The sequence below is a fragment of the Corythoichthys intestinalis genome, chromosome 11 (assembly GCF_030265065.1).
Source record: "Corythoichthys intestinalis isolate RoL2023-P3 chromosome 11, ASM3026506v1, whole genome shotgun sequence".
Taxonomy (NCBI): Eukaryota; Metazoa; Chordata; class Actinopteri; order Syngnathiformes; family Syngnathidae; genus Corythoichthys; species Corythoichthys intestinalis.
The window spans coordinates 58001023-58018103 of record NC_080405.1 but is presented as its reverse complement, the minus strand read 5'-3'; the positions used below and the strand labels follow the sequence as shown (position 1 = coordinate 58018103).

Below are 17081 nucleotides of genomic sequence, written 5' to 3'. Positions count from 1 at the left end.
AATGTTCAAATATTAAGATTCGAATCAGGCAAAATAACATGCTTTTTCTCTCATATTGTTATAATCATTAGTTTCGGATGTTCTGTAATTATTTTCTGTATGAAAATGAATTTGGTGTTCAAAAAGTCTTTTTTCAAACTTGAGTCTTGAAAAAGAGGGGGTCGTCTTAGAATCAGGGCCGTCTTATATTCGGGCCAATACGGTAGTCCCCAAACTTTTTCCTGTGAGGGCCACATAACTTTTCCCTTCTCTGATGAGGGGCCGTGGTCAGTTTGCAACAGAAAAGGTGTGACGATTGCAGGAGTGCCTAAATGTAAAAATTTATTGTTTTTCAGAAAGCCACAATCAAATAACCCTTTCTGGATTCTTCACGGAACAAAAAAAATAAAAATAATAATAATAATAACAATATAATACAATATAATATAATATATAGGGCTGTCAAAGTTATCACGTTAACAGGTGGTAATTAATTTTTTAAAATTAATCACGTTAAAATATTTGATGCATTTAACGCACATGCCCCAGTCAAACAGATTAAAATGACAGCACAGTGTCATGTGCACTTGTTATTTGTGTTTTTGGGTGTTTTGTCGCCCTCTGCTGGCGCTTGGGTGCGACTGATTTTATGGGTTTCAGCACCATTGTGTAATTATTGACATCAACAATGGCGAGCTACTAGTTTATTTTTTGATTGAAAGTTTTACAAGTTTTATTAAAACGAAAGCATTAAGAGGGGCTTTAATATATAATTTCTATAACTTGTACTAACATTTATCTTTTAAGAATTTAAGATTTATTGTTGTAATAAAGAAATACAGTACTTATGTATTGTATGTTGAATATATATATCCGTCTTCTGTCTTATCTTTCCATTCCAACAATAATTTACAGAAAAATATGGCATATTTTATAGATGGTTTGAATTACGATTAATGCATTTTTAAGCTGTGATTAACTCGATTAAAATTTTTAATTGTTTGACAGCCCTAATAATATAATATAATATAATATAATATAATATAATATAATATAATATAATATAATATAATATAATATAATATAATAACACAATTAATAATATAATATAACATAATACATAATAATAAAACTATTAATTAAATCGAACCAAATAACCCTCTCTGGGTTCATCACAGAAAAAAAGCCAGGGAATAAATAACACTATTGAGCGGGGATAAAAAAATATTTTTTTGTCTTTTTTGGTTCAAGGGGCCGGACCAAATGTGGAGGCGGGCCGTAGTTTGGGGACCCCTGCGGTATATGTTTTGTATATAGAGTAAGTTAGTTTTGATATGTTTACATATATTTAGTAAGTTAGTTTTATTGCTGACACTGCGTTTCATCAACATGTTTTGCCCCACCTCACAAAAAAGTCCAATTGCGTCTATGACATACAGTAGAGGTCCTTCTAAGCCAATTGGATGCCAGGAATGCTAGGCAATAACCAATGGCAGAGCAGCTATAAGTATGTTACGTTCAGTAAACTGCAAGTACCAGCCCATACTGTATTTTGGCCTTTAGTATCCTGAAATGTCTCTCTGTATTTTGAATTAGGAAAGAAACAGCAGATTTTATGATTTGTGTAGCTTTCTTTCAGATCTTTTTCCAAAATAATCCGTGATTTGTATTTTCCATCATCACTTTTCACTCCCACGCCGTTTTCTTCTTTCCCCCCAAAGTTCCAAGATGGCGTCGGCGTCCCATTAACGAGTCCCCTGGTCCCCGTGGCCCCCCTCCCCCGCTTGCTCCCCTGTGCATTCTGGGAACTTTTCCCGCCGCGGGCGCCGGCTCAGCAAATTTATTCACTTTTGGCAGATAATTGAATTTTCCTGTCATAGTCGGACCAGACCGTAGGGATGACATGCACTCACTCGTCCTCCTCCTCTTCCTCTTTCTTCTCCTTCTATTAATAATCGCGTCGTCGTCGCCGTCACCCCGCCGCTAATTCTGTTCCGCGTCAGATGTGCGTTGATTTACTCCGCCGTTGATGTTATTTACGTTCAGGCGGGACCGGGTGCCGCCAATCCCGACGGCGGGGGGTGCGGGGGGGGGGGTCACTTATTTCCAGCTAAAGGGGCACTTCCTGTTTTGATGTGCGCGTTAACACCGACGAAGGCAAACGGCGTTCTTCGTCGAGGAGAATGACAGCCGGCAAGCTCGCTCGTACGACTCCACGGGAAAATCGACGACGGGCAAACGCGTCCGTCATGCTCCATTCTTTTATTTATTTTTTTTAGAATATTTCATTTTGAAATAGAAAATCTTTGCTCTCTCATGTGTCACTTTCTGTAGATTTTTGGGTCACTTCCTATTCATTTTGCAGCTTTTTCGGGACACTTCCTTGTTTGCTCCTTAACTGCATTGAAATATGAGTATTCACAGCCACTCCAGCCAGTTTCAATGAATTGAAAATCTGTCACTTTGTTAATTTTACAGTACTTTCTGTTCACTTTTCTCGGAGTTTTGGTTTCGGAAAACGTATGAAGAAAACACCCTTCAAATGTCATAATGTCTAGAGTCATTTCTACAAGTTCCATAGCAGCAGTGTTTGATCGGTATGTTCTTTTTTTGAAAGATTACCGGAGAAAACAAGCAGAAATAACATGTATGCGAGGGCATGTCGAAATATCCCACTTCTGCGTTACGATGGCGACGTCACGGTGTAAAAATAGCATTCATGCGGTACACTATTGAACATAAGGCACAATGGCGCCCGCAGTGCCACGCACTGGGGGATAAAATGAATGAATATTATTTTTGTTGTATATTTCATAATATGATACTTAAGTTCAGTTGTATGTTGTGAAAGAGGAGTTGCCGAACCTTGTGCCAATTAACGGCGAGCTACGAATCTGAACGCCTATGTCCTTTCTCTCTGTCTTACACCCCAATGTGGAATAAGAGGAAAACTACGGCGTCAGTCAAGGGACAAAACACACTTATTGGCATGATCTTTAATAAATTTGAAACTCGCCATTGACACCTTGTGGCGTATTTAAATCGCAATTGAAGGAATCTGACCTTTTACCCAGCTCCAATGACCCGGGCCGGCGAGAACCCGACAACCTGGCCAAAAGGCCAAACTCACCTTCACTTCACCTTAGTCTTAACCCTATATTGCCAAATGTATTACATTTGATACACCTAAAATTTCATGATTTTGAGAGTAATTCCGAATTTTGACATTTCTTTTTGAAAAAATAAATGATGGATGCAAGTCAGCACATGCATCTGCAGGTTCCATGAGAAAAAAAAAACAGGATTTAGCAAGGGTTGTAGATATCTGAGCGCTTATTACACATATTCATTTTGACTTTTCTTTTTACAAATTTGAAAAAAAAGTTTTATTAGGGCCCTTTTTTCAAATTTTGGGGTTCTCTGACAATTGCTTCATATTGCTGGCTTTAAAGGGTTAAACCCTTGTACTGACTCCATTTCGAAAGCTGGAAAAAGGCTTCGAAACATAAGTTAATAATAATAACGGACGGATGCGGGCGATGTTGTGGAGATGAAAGAAGGAGATTTTAGTGAGGTGGCTGATGTGTGATTGGTATGACAGTGTTGAGTCCATTATGATGCCAAGATTGCGTACGGAGGTGGAGGGGGTGACGGGGTGACCATCAATGAGGAGAGTGAGGTTCTGTACAGAGGGGAGGAGAGCTTTGGGTCCGGTGATGAGAAGTTCTGTTTTGTTACTGTTGAGTTTGAGAAAGTTGTTGTCCATCCAGGTTTTTATGTCGGACAGGCAGTTTGAGATTTGAGAGAGAATGACAGGGGTGATGGATTTAGCTGAAATGTAAAGTTGAGTGTCATCTGCATAGCAGTGGAAATTGAGTCCATGGTGGCGAATGATTTGACCGAGGGGAAGCATATAGATTATGAAGAGGAGGGGGCCGAGGACCGAACCTTGGGGGACACCATGGGTGACTGGAGAGGTGTGGGATTTATGGTTATTGATGGAGACGAAGCGGTGACGATCGGAGAGATAGGAGGTGAACCAGAGGAGTGCAGTGCCAGATATCCCTATTGACTGAAGACGGTGGAGGAGGATGTTGTGGTCAATGGTGTCAAATGCGGCAGAAAGGTCGAGGAGGAGGAGGATGGAGATGGAACCAGAGTCAGCGGCAAGGAGAAGATCATTGGTTACTTTGATGAGAGCTGTTTCAGTACTATGGTGTGCACGGAATCCAGATTGAAATGTTTCAAACATATGGGAGGAGTGGAGATGGTGCTGAAGTTGGGTTATGACGGATCGTTCCAGAATTTTTGAGAGAAGTGGGAGATTGGAATGGGTCTGAAATTGTCCAGGTTGTCGGGGTTAAGACCATTGATGGCGCCAGACGTCCAAACTCCAAAAATTAGCTTAGAAAATGCCAATTTTCACTTTTCACCCAAGCAACGCCGGGCCATGCTTCGTTATAAATCTATTCAGCGTACATGTTTAAAAAATAATCACGGGGAAGCCCAAATTTCGAGGTTTCTTATATGTCAATTTAGCAAACTTTGGCCCCAACAACCCAGCACAAGTAGCATGGCCAGCAACGCCGGGCCACACTGCTAGTTTTTGACTAAAAACTTTGCATTAAATCCCCTCAACCTGTCACGCAGGCACTGACCTGCCTGTACAGGCGAGAAATTCCCTCAGTCCCTCGCTATTGTGCCATCTACAGAACAGCGACACGGTGTAAATCTGTCCGTGACGGCCGGCGTGAAATCCCGATTGTCCCGTACCAGGTTTTGCACGTGCGCGTGCGTGTTTGGCGCTTTGGTTTTGCAGCGTTTTGTATTTGAACGTTTGTGAAAGAATCGGACAGAAGGCGCCCGAAGCCACTTCAAGTGCAATAACGCTGCTGCAGCTTCTCCAGCGCATAAATATTTGACCGCTGCCAGTGCGTGAGAGGAGTGTGTGCACGTGTGTGAGAGGTCTTTAAAGCAGCACAGCAACGAGGTTTGTCTTTGCTCGGAATACATATGCCGAGCGGAATACCAAAATGTGCCCAGTGTATTTTTTTCAAGTGTACGGACTGTTTATTCAGCCATTTTCTGCAGCGCTTGTTCTCATTTGCCACAAACCATTATTTTCAGAGTCGACTCATGTCAGATAGATTTTTGCAATTAGTCAACTAATTGGTTCAGATATATACCATATAAGACTTGTGTTATTTACGGTTCTACTACTCTGCAATTAACATTTTAGCTGTTAAAACGGTATGTTCAAAAAAGTTGGACTTTGAATGTTATTAGATTGTTTTCAAAAGCAAACGTAGTTGTTTGGAGATGCCTCATTTGGATTAATGACATTTTATTTAGTTGTGGGATAAAATCAGAGATGTTTATTTTAGGGCTGTCAAAATTATGGGCGGTAATTAATTTTTTTGATTTATCACGTTAAAATATTTGACGCAGTTAATGCACATGCCCTGCTCAGACAGATTTAAATGACAGTACAGTGAAATGCCCACATGTTGTGTTTTATGGAGTTTTGCCGCCCTCTGCTGGCGCTTGGGGGCGACTGATTTTATAGGCTTCAGCACCCATGAGCATTGTCTAAGTAATTATTGACATCAACAATGGCGGGCTACTAGTTTATTTTTTGATTGAAATTTTTAAAAATTTTATTAAAACAAAAACATTAAGAGGGGTTTTAATATAAAATTTCTATAACTTGTACTAACATTTATCTTTTAAGTCTTTCTATCCATGGATCGCTTTAACAGAATGATAATAATGTTAATGCCATCTTGTTGAGTTATTGTTATAATAAACTAATACAATCCCTTTGTACCTTATGTTGAATGTATATATCCATCTTGTGTCTTATCTTTCCATTCCAACAATAATTTACAGAAAAATATGGCATATTTTATAGATTATTATATAGATTAATTACGATTAATTAATTTTTAAGCTGTAATTAACTCGATTAAAAATTTTAATCGTTTGAAAGCCCTAGTTTATTTATTTATTTATTTTAAATCAAAGAGAATACAGGTAGTCCCCAGGTTATGATGTACTTGACTTACTGGATTTCGACTTTACGACACGAGTTTCGTCCGCCATTCTCTCCAGTCGTTCCTCACTAAACGTGAAGTTGTTCAGCTTTACAGACGGCAAACAATTGTGCTTTTTTTGTAAAGCTGTTACACACATATGTACACTTATGTTCCAAACGACAAGCATTTTAACAACACTTGGTCACAAAACAATTGGTCTTCAAACGTCCAACTAGTCTGATCTATATGGAAATTTAGCCGATTAGATTAGCCTAATTTGCCTAACAAAACTACGCTAACTTAAATGCTACAAAGTAGGGCTGCAGCTATCGAATATTTTAGTAATCGAGTAATCGACTGAAAATTCTATCGATTAATCGAGTAATTGGATAAAACAAATATATTTTTAGGTGAAGAGCAATTATGAATATACATGAGAAGACAAGACATTTCATCTAATCTTGAACCATTTTCACTCAATGTCTTTATTTTCGATGTATATTGTTGAAAACAGCCAACAATTGCATCTCAGATGTAACTAGAATAAAAAAAAAAGACTAATTCACTGCTTTCACTCAAAAAACCTTTAGATCTTATTAAAAAAATTGTTTTTTATATATATATATATATATATATATATATATATATATATATATATATATATATAATATTTATTAGGGCTGTCAAAATTATCACGTTAACGCGCGGTAATTAATTTTTTAAATTAATCACGTTAAAATATTTGACGCAATTAACGCACATGTCCCGCTCAGACAGTATTCTGCCTTTTGGTAAGTTTTACAGCAAGGCTTTTTGTGCTGTCTAACAGCGAACTCTTGTGGTGGCTTTGCGTCATGGTTAATCGTTTTCTTGCCAGTTCAATATGGCTGCACGACGTCTCGGGCTGACGCCTACGTTGTAATGTTGTGCTTATATGATCCTTGGACAAGATTTGTCCATAAGTATGGTTGTTGTAAAGAATGTACATATTATGTTAGTAAGCGAAATGTTCTATTTTTTGTATGAGACGCTTTTTGTTTATGTTTAGTGAACCTGTATAGCGTGCTAAGCTAACGTTGTTGCTAATGCAATGCTTGTGTACTTTTTTTTTTTGTAGTTGTACGACCATCTAAAGAGGACAATGGTTTGAGGCCATTTTATTAATAAATGAGATGAAAAAGGAAGAAGTCTGATTATTAAGGCGTCGTTCACTAGCTGTCTAGCTTTGGAAAAAGTAGACGCTTCGGAGTGAGGACAGCATAGACAGATTTAAATGACAGTAGAGTGAAATGCCCACTACAGTCCTTATGTACCGTATGTTGAATGTATATATCCATCTTGTGTCTTATCTTTCCATTCCAACAATTTATTCTACAGAATATATAATTTACAGAAAAATATGGCATATTTTATAGATGGTTTGAATTGCAATTAATTGCGATTAATTACGATTAATTAATTTTTAAGCTGTAATTAACTCGATTAAAAATTTTAATCGTTTGACAGCCCTAATATATATATATATATATATAATATATATATATATAAATACGTAAAAAAGCCGCTTGATAACACACATCACTTAAAAGTTAGGATTTTTTTCCCCACGTGTTTCAGTTAAATTATTATTTGTGTCAAACCATTTTTAAGTTCTAGTTAAGTTTTAAGTTAGTCTAAACTGTAAGTCCTGATAGAATTTTGAGTTTTTGCAGCATTCAAAATAAATGTATGATACAGGCTGTATTGGAGCACATTAGGGACCAGTGCTACTTGGATAGTTAGCATTATTGAGTTTTTATTTTACACCCTCATCACTCCACAATGCTATGTTATGTTAAAGCCTGTATGTAAGACACGTTAGCCACGCATCGACAGTGTTCATAATTAATAGAAACCTAGCCCTCCGCAGGGCTAACGTTACGTGAGCTAGTGAAAGTAACGTTAATCTTTATTTATTAGCGCTTAGCGCTCTTTATTAGCGCTTAGCGCTGTACTGCTTTAAGATGGCAGCTGTTTACTAACGCTGCCCAGACGCGGCCGAGTCTGTCATTTCGCATCTAGTTCAACATACATGTGATCTCTATGAGACTCATCAGACGCTACCTGCTGCTACCAACGTAGCATCGTGCGGGCTAGTATTTAGCAACGTCGGTGTCATTTGTAGCGGCTGTCGGTTGCAGTAAGTTTTTTTTTTTTTTACTTCTTCCTCTACGCACGTGACATCAGCGCGTTGCCCCGCATTAAAAGTAGTCCGAGCAAAACGCGATGCTTAGAGCTGTCAAAATAAACGATTATTCGAGGTGAATAAAATTACTGGGATCAGTTTTTAAACTCGAGTTACTCGAGTTGCTCGAGTATTAGTTTCAGCTCTACTACAGAGGCTAATGTATTTACGATTCTTATCGTAAATCGCTAACATGTAACTCCACAAACTGTAACTGTAAACCTAATCACAAATACATACACAAACATATATTAGCTGAAACAACTTACAGCCTTTTGTGGGCCAAACCAGAGCGCAGCTATCCTTTGTCCATGTCAGACGTCTGAGTCTGCTTCTTAATCATACAAGGCGATAGTCCAGTCAGACACAACACTGCCACCAGAGGGCAGTGTATCCTCCATCATTAAACAAAATACAATACTTTTCAACTTTTTGAATTGTTTGTTTGGGGGGTACTCTAAGTGTTACTTCCGATTTATGCAGAAATTCGCCAGCATACTAACGGAACTCGTTCGTAACCCTGGGACTATCTGCGTAGTGGTACCGCTACTTACGAAATTATTTGGTTTTGGAAGTAGTTTTGTAACTTGAAAATTCTGTAAGTAGAGACGGGTTTTTCATGTAAATGCCCTAACACTAGAATGCCCAGCAGAGGCCGATCTGGCCTTTCCCAAGGCAAATCCTCATGATCCAGAATTCGCTGGGACTTCTAGTGCTAATCTGTTCCAAGCCCCCCAAAATTCAGACATAAATCTTTTATACTGCATAAAAATACATCAAAACATGTATCAAATGCATGTTACAATTATATTATTGTGCAATAAACCTGTAAAAAAAAACAATAATAGCGTAAAGAATAAAAGTTGATACACTCATGGAAAGCTGACAGAACAAGAGGGGCGAATGACGAGGACACTTGGATACACAGTCCCTCTTAGCCAATTGGATCCCAAGAATGCTAGGCAATAGCCAATAGCAGAGCAGATATAAGTATGTAATGTTCAGAAAGGACCAGTCATACTATAGTTTTGCCTTTCGTATCCTGAAATTTCTTTTGTGACGAGGCAATATTTTCAAGTTGAGACATGTCTTGACCTGAAATGTGTATGTAGAGACGTTTGTAAGTAGAGGTACCACTGTATTTTGACGTCAATTTCGATGTTTAATGGTGAAATCGACTTATAAGGAAATCCACCTTTTCTCCTATTTACCGTTTGCTCCTACCGAATATAAAATAAATAGCATTTATATCATGGTTTAAGAAAAACAAACAGAATATATTTCATATTATGAAGCTCATTTTTTATCTATTATGTGCTCGTTGTTTTGCTGAACCTGGATCCAGAATTGCCTCTTTGTCGGGGACCTCTTTGCGTTTTGCCTTGGTGTTTGATCGCTGTCTACCTGAATAAATTGTCAACTTGTGTTTCGAAGCCTTCTTCCAGCTTTCAAAATGGAGACAGTACAAGGGGTTAAGACTAAGGTGAACGTGCAGAGTTTGGCCTTTTGGCCGGGCTGTTTGATTCCCGCCGGCCCGGATCATTAAAGAATGATTCTGGCAATCTGGCTAAAAGGTCAGATTCCTTCAATGGGAACCTTCTTATCAAAAAACATTCATATTTGGGTAAAAAACAAAAACAAAGCAAAACGTAAAATATATTAAATCGTTTATGAATGAGTTCAAATGCAAATGTGTGATTCTAATGTAACATGAAGAGGAATACTGTATATGAATGTGAGATGTTGAATCTATCAATATCATTTAATGGTTTTTTTTTTTTGGTGAAAATGGTCAAATTTGGTTAAAAAAAATGTCTTTTAGAATTTGCAGTAATTAAGTAAAGACATGGTTGAGGGGGTGTTTTTGAAGGTGTTTGTGTTCCACATTTGATATCTAAGGTTTGCCGGTCTCCTTGAAACGCCGCCCCCTCCAACTTGCTCTCCCCTTCGTCCTTGTCGTCCCGGCGTCCTTTAATTAATTGCCGGCTAATTTCATTCCTGCAAAAGTAATAAGTTGTTTAAGACACAATAAAGAGTGACAAGACAAACTTCTAATCTGACCCTGGTTTAATTAGCTCGGACCGCGCCGGCGACACTCGCCGGAGGTGGGGGGCGGGGACTGTAGCGAGGGAGGGGGGAGGGGCTCGACTGATTAGAACAATCAGGAAGTCAAGACAGGCTTAGTCAAAGCAGAAATGCGAGTGTGGCAAATATACTGTAGATGTATAAAATGACTATCATAAATAAAATACATGTCAAAGAAAATTTTCATTTTCCTGATTTCGGGACATTTCAGGCACACCTCCTGTTGCTATCAGGTCACTTCTTGTGGGGACATTTCGGGGACCGTCTTCAAGGGTTAATTTGTCCTGGATCCTGCCGGAACATGATTCGGCACCTGTTGATTTTGGCCTCCCTGTGTTCCGGGAAGTATTTGGGAAGATCCGGCACCTCTCGTGTGACATAAAAAACTTTTTTTTTTTTTTTAAACTTTGGAAATTTGTGGCATCTGGGGAGCAAGCAGCCAGGCTCCAACGGTATTTCAACATGCCAAAAAGACAGATGCATTTACTGTCTTTTTTCAAAATGAAGGAAGATGGGTTTGCGTTATTTTTTGTAATCTGATTTTTTTTTTTTTTTTTTTATGTTTTACTAGTTAGACCTGTTGAGAAACTAATTGCTGACTGTGCACTTTAAGTCCCACCTGTGGTTATGTGGGCAATTGCCCGTGCTGTGCAGCGTATAGCCTAAATAAATTGTTGCCATTACATTTATACCATGGATATTATCTGAAATTCAGGCTTGTAAGTCCCACAGCATGGCAAGTGGGCATTTGCGTGTTGTTTTCAACACCATTTTCTGCCTATGTTCCAGGATCTGTGTCCGTCTCGTCATCCCTACGCTGTCTTATGTACTTTGCGCTCAGGCACCTTATGATTTACAAATTAAGCACTGCACATCTTGTTATATGTCATTTCTTGTTTATTTGGGGGCATTTGAGGGACACGTGCTGTTGATATCAAGTCACTTCTGGTTGATTTGGGGACATTTCGGGGACACGTCTTATTCCATGGCTGTCAAAAGCGTGTGCCAGTTAAATGTAATTGGGCTGTAATGTTAATTTTTTGGTCCAAAATCACAACCACACAGGTTTTTCTGCCATTGAAGTACAATGGGGAATTTGGACGTACTGTACTTGGCTGTCAATGGCATGGACGTACATGGCTGTCAATGGTATCAACATTCTTTGGTGCCAATTTAATGTCAATGGGCTGTCATAGTAAATGGTCAATAATCACAAGGACCTACGTTTTCCTACAATTGAAAATGAATTGGAATTTTCATCATACATGGCTGTCAATGGCATCCCATTTGAAATTACCATTTTGGGAGAACTGTACGTTTTTGCCAAATTCTATATACAACTTTTATACTCCATACCGTCCTTTTATGGTTTGGTCAAAAATTGTAGGACTAGATACATTCTAAAATAATTATTATTTTTCCCCAAAACTCGCATTTACGGGAAAACGAAAAATTTTGGGGGTTCACTCAAAAAATACCATGCATCGCGCGCAAATTCCGGTCATTTTGATATTGGAACGGTGCCGGTCGGTCAAACGGTTTGGGCTGTGCGGCACGCCGAAGTAACGCAAAAAAAAAAAAAAAAAAAAAATTTTAAATATTTGCCTTGCAAAGCCCTATCGAATAAGAGGATTTGTCCATTTTTTTGGTCTCTTTCCGGTTAATCAACGATCAAAATAGTTGTGGCTTAATCACGGCAGCCCGAGTTAGCACTCTCCCACAATCCCCCCCCCCAAAAAAACCAGGAGCACTTTTCAACTCGTCTGTTTTTGGAAAAAGTTGAAGTGAAAAAAACGACTGTTTACACCAGAGCACCTTGCTGCTTTTAATCTCCGGCGCCCCCTGGAGAGCGCCCACTGGGGGTGCTCTTTTCGATAAACGATTCCAGACATTGCAGTTTTAATCTCACTCGCCCTCTCCGGAAAGCACTTTTTATTTATGAACTTAATCAAAGTTGTTTGTTTTCAGCTTGTTGTTGTTGCCACGACAACCAAAGTCATTTTGTGCTTTGTTTGTTTCCCTCCCCCTTTCAGATTTGCGGCCCCTCCCGGACGTGGCCATGACGGGTAACTGCACGCGCGAGTGCACCGAGTTCGGCCACTCGGACTCGTGCTGGATGCCCGGCCAGCCGTCGCCCAATCGCAAGGTGCCCAAGGGCGCCGCCCCCAAGCTGTCTACCTTCGTGCCTTACCAGGAGAGCGCCGAAGCCGCCCGGGACGTGCCGGCGCCGCCCGTGGCCAACGGCAGCCCCAAGCCCATCCCCAGCGAGGAGCGCGGACCGGGTGGCGGCAGGGTGGCCAACATGCGCTTCATGACACCCTACAGCAGTGCCTACCCCCTGGGGGCCGTCGGCCAGACCCCCGCCAAAGACTGCGGCCTGGAGGAGATCCCACTTAGCCAGGCGGTGGAGTTCCACTCGGCCGCCGCCCCCGCAGGGCACCACGCCTCCAAGAGGGAGATCTACCTGTGAGCGAGGGCACAACCACCCCTGGTTCCAACTCCGCCCACTGTCGCCCCCCCCCTCCCCGTTGACGCTGCACACCCCCTGAAACACCTCAATTGGCACCCAAGTACTTACTGGACACTTTACTGTGCCACCCAAACATCTTGCCGTCACCCTAACCGCCTCACCAATCACACTTCTTGAAAAAACAATCTTGCCCAAACACCTGCCCGTCCAATCAAACACCACAGCGTCACCCTAAACACCTAACTACCCCCTAAACGCATCATTCTTCTTCCCACTACCTCACTTCCCACTACAAACACACTGCCCCCCAAACACCTCCATACGGCCAACCTTTAACACTTCACTGGGCCTCCAAACATATCGTTCCCCGATTGAAAATCCCAACATCCTAACGTTAACGATCGACCTGGAGACCTCACTGATTGGTCCCACCCTCCCTGCGCTATTCATTGCCATACCCTAAACACCTCACTGCCCTACTAAACAGTAAACTCTAACCCTAACCACTTCACACCTCTTTCTAAACACTTCACCACCACCCCTGAGAAACACCATACTCAACCACACTTTTGCTCACTAAACACCTCACTACTACTAAACACATCCCTGGCTTCCCTAAAAACTTTACCATCACATCAAATACCTGGACACTGCCCTAAAAACCTTGGTTTCCTACTAAACAACTCAATGTATCTCCCTAAACACCTCACTGGCCTTCTAAACAGGTAAATTATAGAGCCCTAAACACTTGAATGCCCTTTTAAACAACTAAATCCCAGTTTTAAACGCTTCACCACCCCAGGAAACACATTCCCTAACCCCCCCCCCCCCACACACACACACACTCTGCCCCCAAACACCTAGCTTTCCTACTAAAAAACTCAATGTCTTTCCCTAAACACCTCACTAGCCTTCCAAATTAGACAAATTCTAGAGCCCTAAACACTTAACTGCCCTTTTAAACAACTAAATTCCAGTTTCAAACACTTCACCACCTCAGGAAACACCTTCCTCAACCGCCTCCTCTGCCCCTAAACACCTCACTACTCTACTAAACACATCCCTTGCATCCCTAAATACTTAACCATCACATCAAAAAACTTGGACACTGCCCTAAACACCTTGCTTTCCTACTAAACAACTCAATGTCTCTCCCTAAACTCTTCACAGACCTTTTTAAACAACTAAATTCCAGTTCTAAGCACTTCACCACCCCAGGAAACACCGTCCTCTGGCCCCTAAACACCTTACTACCCTACTTCACACATCCTTGGCTTCCCCGTACACCCCACTGCCCTATCCAAAACCTATCTGAACACTGCCCTAAACACCTCACTGCCCTGCTAAACAACTCAATCCCTTACTCAACCCATCTTACTCCTACTAAACACCTCACCTGTGCCTGGTTGTGTAGCACCACAGCCTCCCTTCCCTCCCCACCTTATGCCCACTTCTTTAGACCCCGCCCACCTGGCTTCGCGCCAGCCAATCAGCTGTAAATGAGGAAATGGAAGGAATGTAAAACACGCGTTGCTTCGTCTCATCTTCCCCCCCCCACCAGGTGGACTTTGTTGTAAATCCTTACGTAGTATTCCGTGTGAAACTAACTAGCCTGACTTTGGGCCTCTTACTTTGGGATTTTTTGCCTGAAAGTTTACAGAACAAAAAAGTCCAACACCCTGGCTTTCTTTTTGCTTTTGGTCTCGTTTCCACTCGGCGGGTGTACACATGTAAATATGGCGAAGCTCACGTGACGTCAAGCCGCCGGACTGACGAGTTTTGCATGTACAGACGTTGCCAGGAAGTTTGAGTTTGGTCTTTTTTTTTCCCTCTTCTCGAACATCACTTTGTGCTCGTTCCAGGTAAAACTGTTCGGAATTGATCCACAAGCCCAAAATGGAAGTCAAGTGTTACATGATCGTCATGAGAGCTGAAGGTTACAATTTGAATTATTGAAGCAGGTGCTTCACGTTTATCATTATCGTCCCAATTGCATTTTTTCCCCCCCAAAGGAAGCCTTTTAGTGCATTGTATTGTATTTCATTTGATTGAGGCAGAAAGTTGCTTTACAGCAGTGGGGGAAAAAATTCAAGTTACGTACACTGCTAGCCAAAAGTATTGGCACATGCAATTCTGTCCGATAATGCTCACTTTCTCCCGGGAAATGTTGGCAATTACAAATGCTCTGCTAGTACCGTATTGCCCCGAATATAAGACTGTGTTTTTTGCATTGAAATGAGACTGAAAAAGTGGGATTCGTGTTATATTTGGGTCCTAGACATTATACCCATTCACGACGCTAGATGGCGCCAGATATCATTGAAGCGATGTTCTGTCATGACAGATCTCAGCTACTCTCAAGTTTAACCAGTTTGCATTACTTTATTGCAATGTTTTTCCTTATTCAGATTTGTTTCAAGGTTACAGTTAGACTTCACTTTGATGATTAATGCAGTTATTGCAATTTTGTTGTTTTATCACATTAGATTGGTTTAGTTACATTTCAAAAACCACAAGCCATTCATTTACGAATGTGACTGCACTTTAGTTTACATATTTAAATGTTCAGATATTAAGATTTGAATGAGGCAAAATAACATGAATATCAAATATATTTTTGGAATCATTTGTTTCGGATGTACTGTAATTATTTTCTGTATAAATCCATCTGGAGGTCATGATTTTACGACACTGTGCGGGTATGTGATGGTCCTCATGGGAAACACTACCGCTTTCGTCCACCGGCATCACTAAAATCAATCAAAGTCGAAAAGTTATCAAGTGTTGCTTTAACACGTTAAAAGGTGATAACAGACTTTTTTTGGGTTGTTGCTGCAATACTTAGTGTCATATGATTTTCTTATTTTTATTCTAACTTGCCAGAGTCCGCCATTCACAAAAAAATAGTTTGCCTACTACCTAATTGGCCCGAATAGAAGATGGCCCTGATTATAAGATGACCCCCTCTTTTTCAAGACTCAAGTTTGAAAAAAGACTTTTTGAACACCAAATTCATTTGTATACAGGAAATAACTACATTACATCCGAAACAAATGATTATAACAATATGTTTGAGAGAAAAAGCATGTTATTTTGCCTCATTCAAATCTTAATATCTGAACATTTAAATATGTAAACTAAAGTGCAATCACATTCGTTTCTGGTTTTTGAAATGTAAATAAACCAATCTACTGTGATAAAATAACAAAATTGCAATAACTGCATTGATCATAAAAGTGAAGTCTAACTGTAACTGTAGTCTTGAAACAAATCTGAATAAGTAAAAACATTGCAATAAAATAAGGCAAAGTGCTTAAACAAGAGAAGCGGAGATCTGTCATGACAGAACATCGCTTCAATGATATTTGGCGCCATCTAGCGTCGTGAATGGGTATAATGTCTAGATGACCCGCACTTTTCCAGTCTTATTTCAATGCAAAAAACACCGTCTTGTATTCGGGCCAATACGGTATTTTGGTGTGTGTACTTGCAGGAATGAGCTTCCCATGTTAAATCTACATCGAAAGAAATCAGCGCAAATCTTTAATTCTGTTTTTCTTCTCTTTTTTGGGGGTGTATTTTCTGCATTTCCACACATGGTCAGGAATCAGGTGGCGCCTCCTTCCCTCCCGAGCGTCCGGCCGGCGCTTTTTGCTGCGTGAGGTAAAAAAACTGAGAGCGGAGGTTACGCTCGCTCTTTGCCACCAATTAACCTCCGCCGACCTCACTGGCCACTGTTGGCTTTTAGTGCGCATCATTTGGGAAAGTTGAAAGGCCCTTCTGTAAGTCTTAATTTGAGACTTTTTGACCCTGAAAACCAAAGAAAAAAAATTCTTTGCCCAACACTTTTGTTCATTAGCTTACTGAAAAACAACACATGCTAAAAAATGCATTAGCTGCTGTTGGCGGAAACTCATTGCTGACCTAAAATGTGCATAGAAGGGATTGAATGGTATTTTCGCTAATATGCTAATTCTATTATTTTAGTACTAGTTTATCATGTACTACAACAATCGAAGCAGGCATGTCAACGATTATCGATTAGCGTGTTAGCAGAAGTACCATTTCCCTTTAGCAGCAAGTTATACAAAACGGATTCCTTCAGCTCTCATCTAACCGCTAACGTGAATCCGGCAACGAGGTCATCCGAGCTCCTCCCTACCGTGTTACGTTAACGCCGCAGCGTGCCTTGCGTAGCGCGTAACGAGTGGCGAGTGTCCGAAAAACGGGAAAAAGCAGGTCGGGAATTTGATTTTCATCGCAGCGGAGGCAAAGTTCTTTGAAAAAT

The 17081-nt window shown here is 40.4% G+C and overlaps 1 protein-coding gene across 2 annotated transcripts in view; it reads left to right on the top strand.

Moving 5' to 3' along the window:
* LOC130923818 (protocadherin-1-like) overlaps positions 1–15925 on the top strand; it is a 233604-nt gene extending 217679 nt beyond the window's left edge. For both annotated transcript variants that reach the window (XM_057849827.1, XM_057849828.1), the window contains one exon: positions 12357–15925. In XM_057849827.1, the coding sequence (XP_057705810.1) occupies positions 12357–12793 (437 nt within the window). In that variant the 3' untranslated portion in view covers positions 12794–15925. The remainder of the gene's footprint in view (positions 1–12356) is intronic.
* The last annotated feature ends 1156 nt before the right edge of the window (positions 15926–17081 follow it).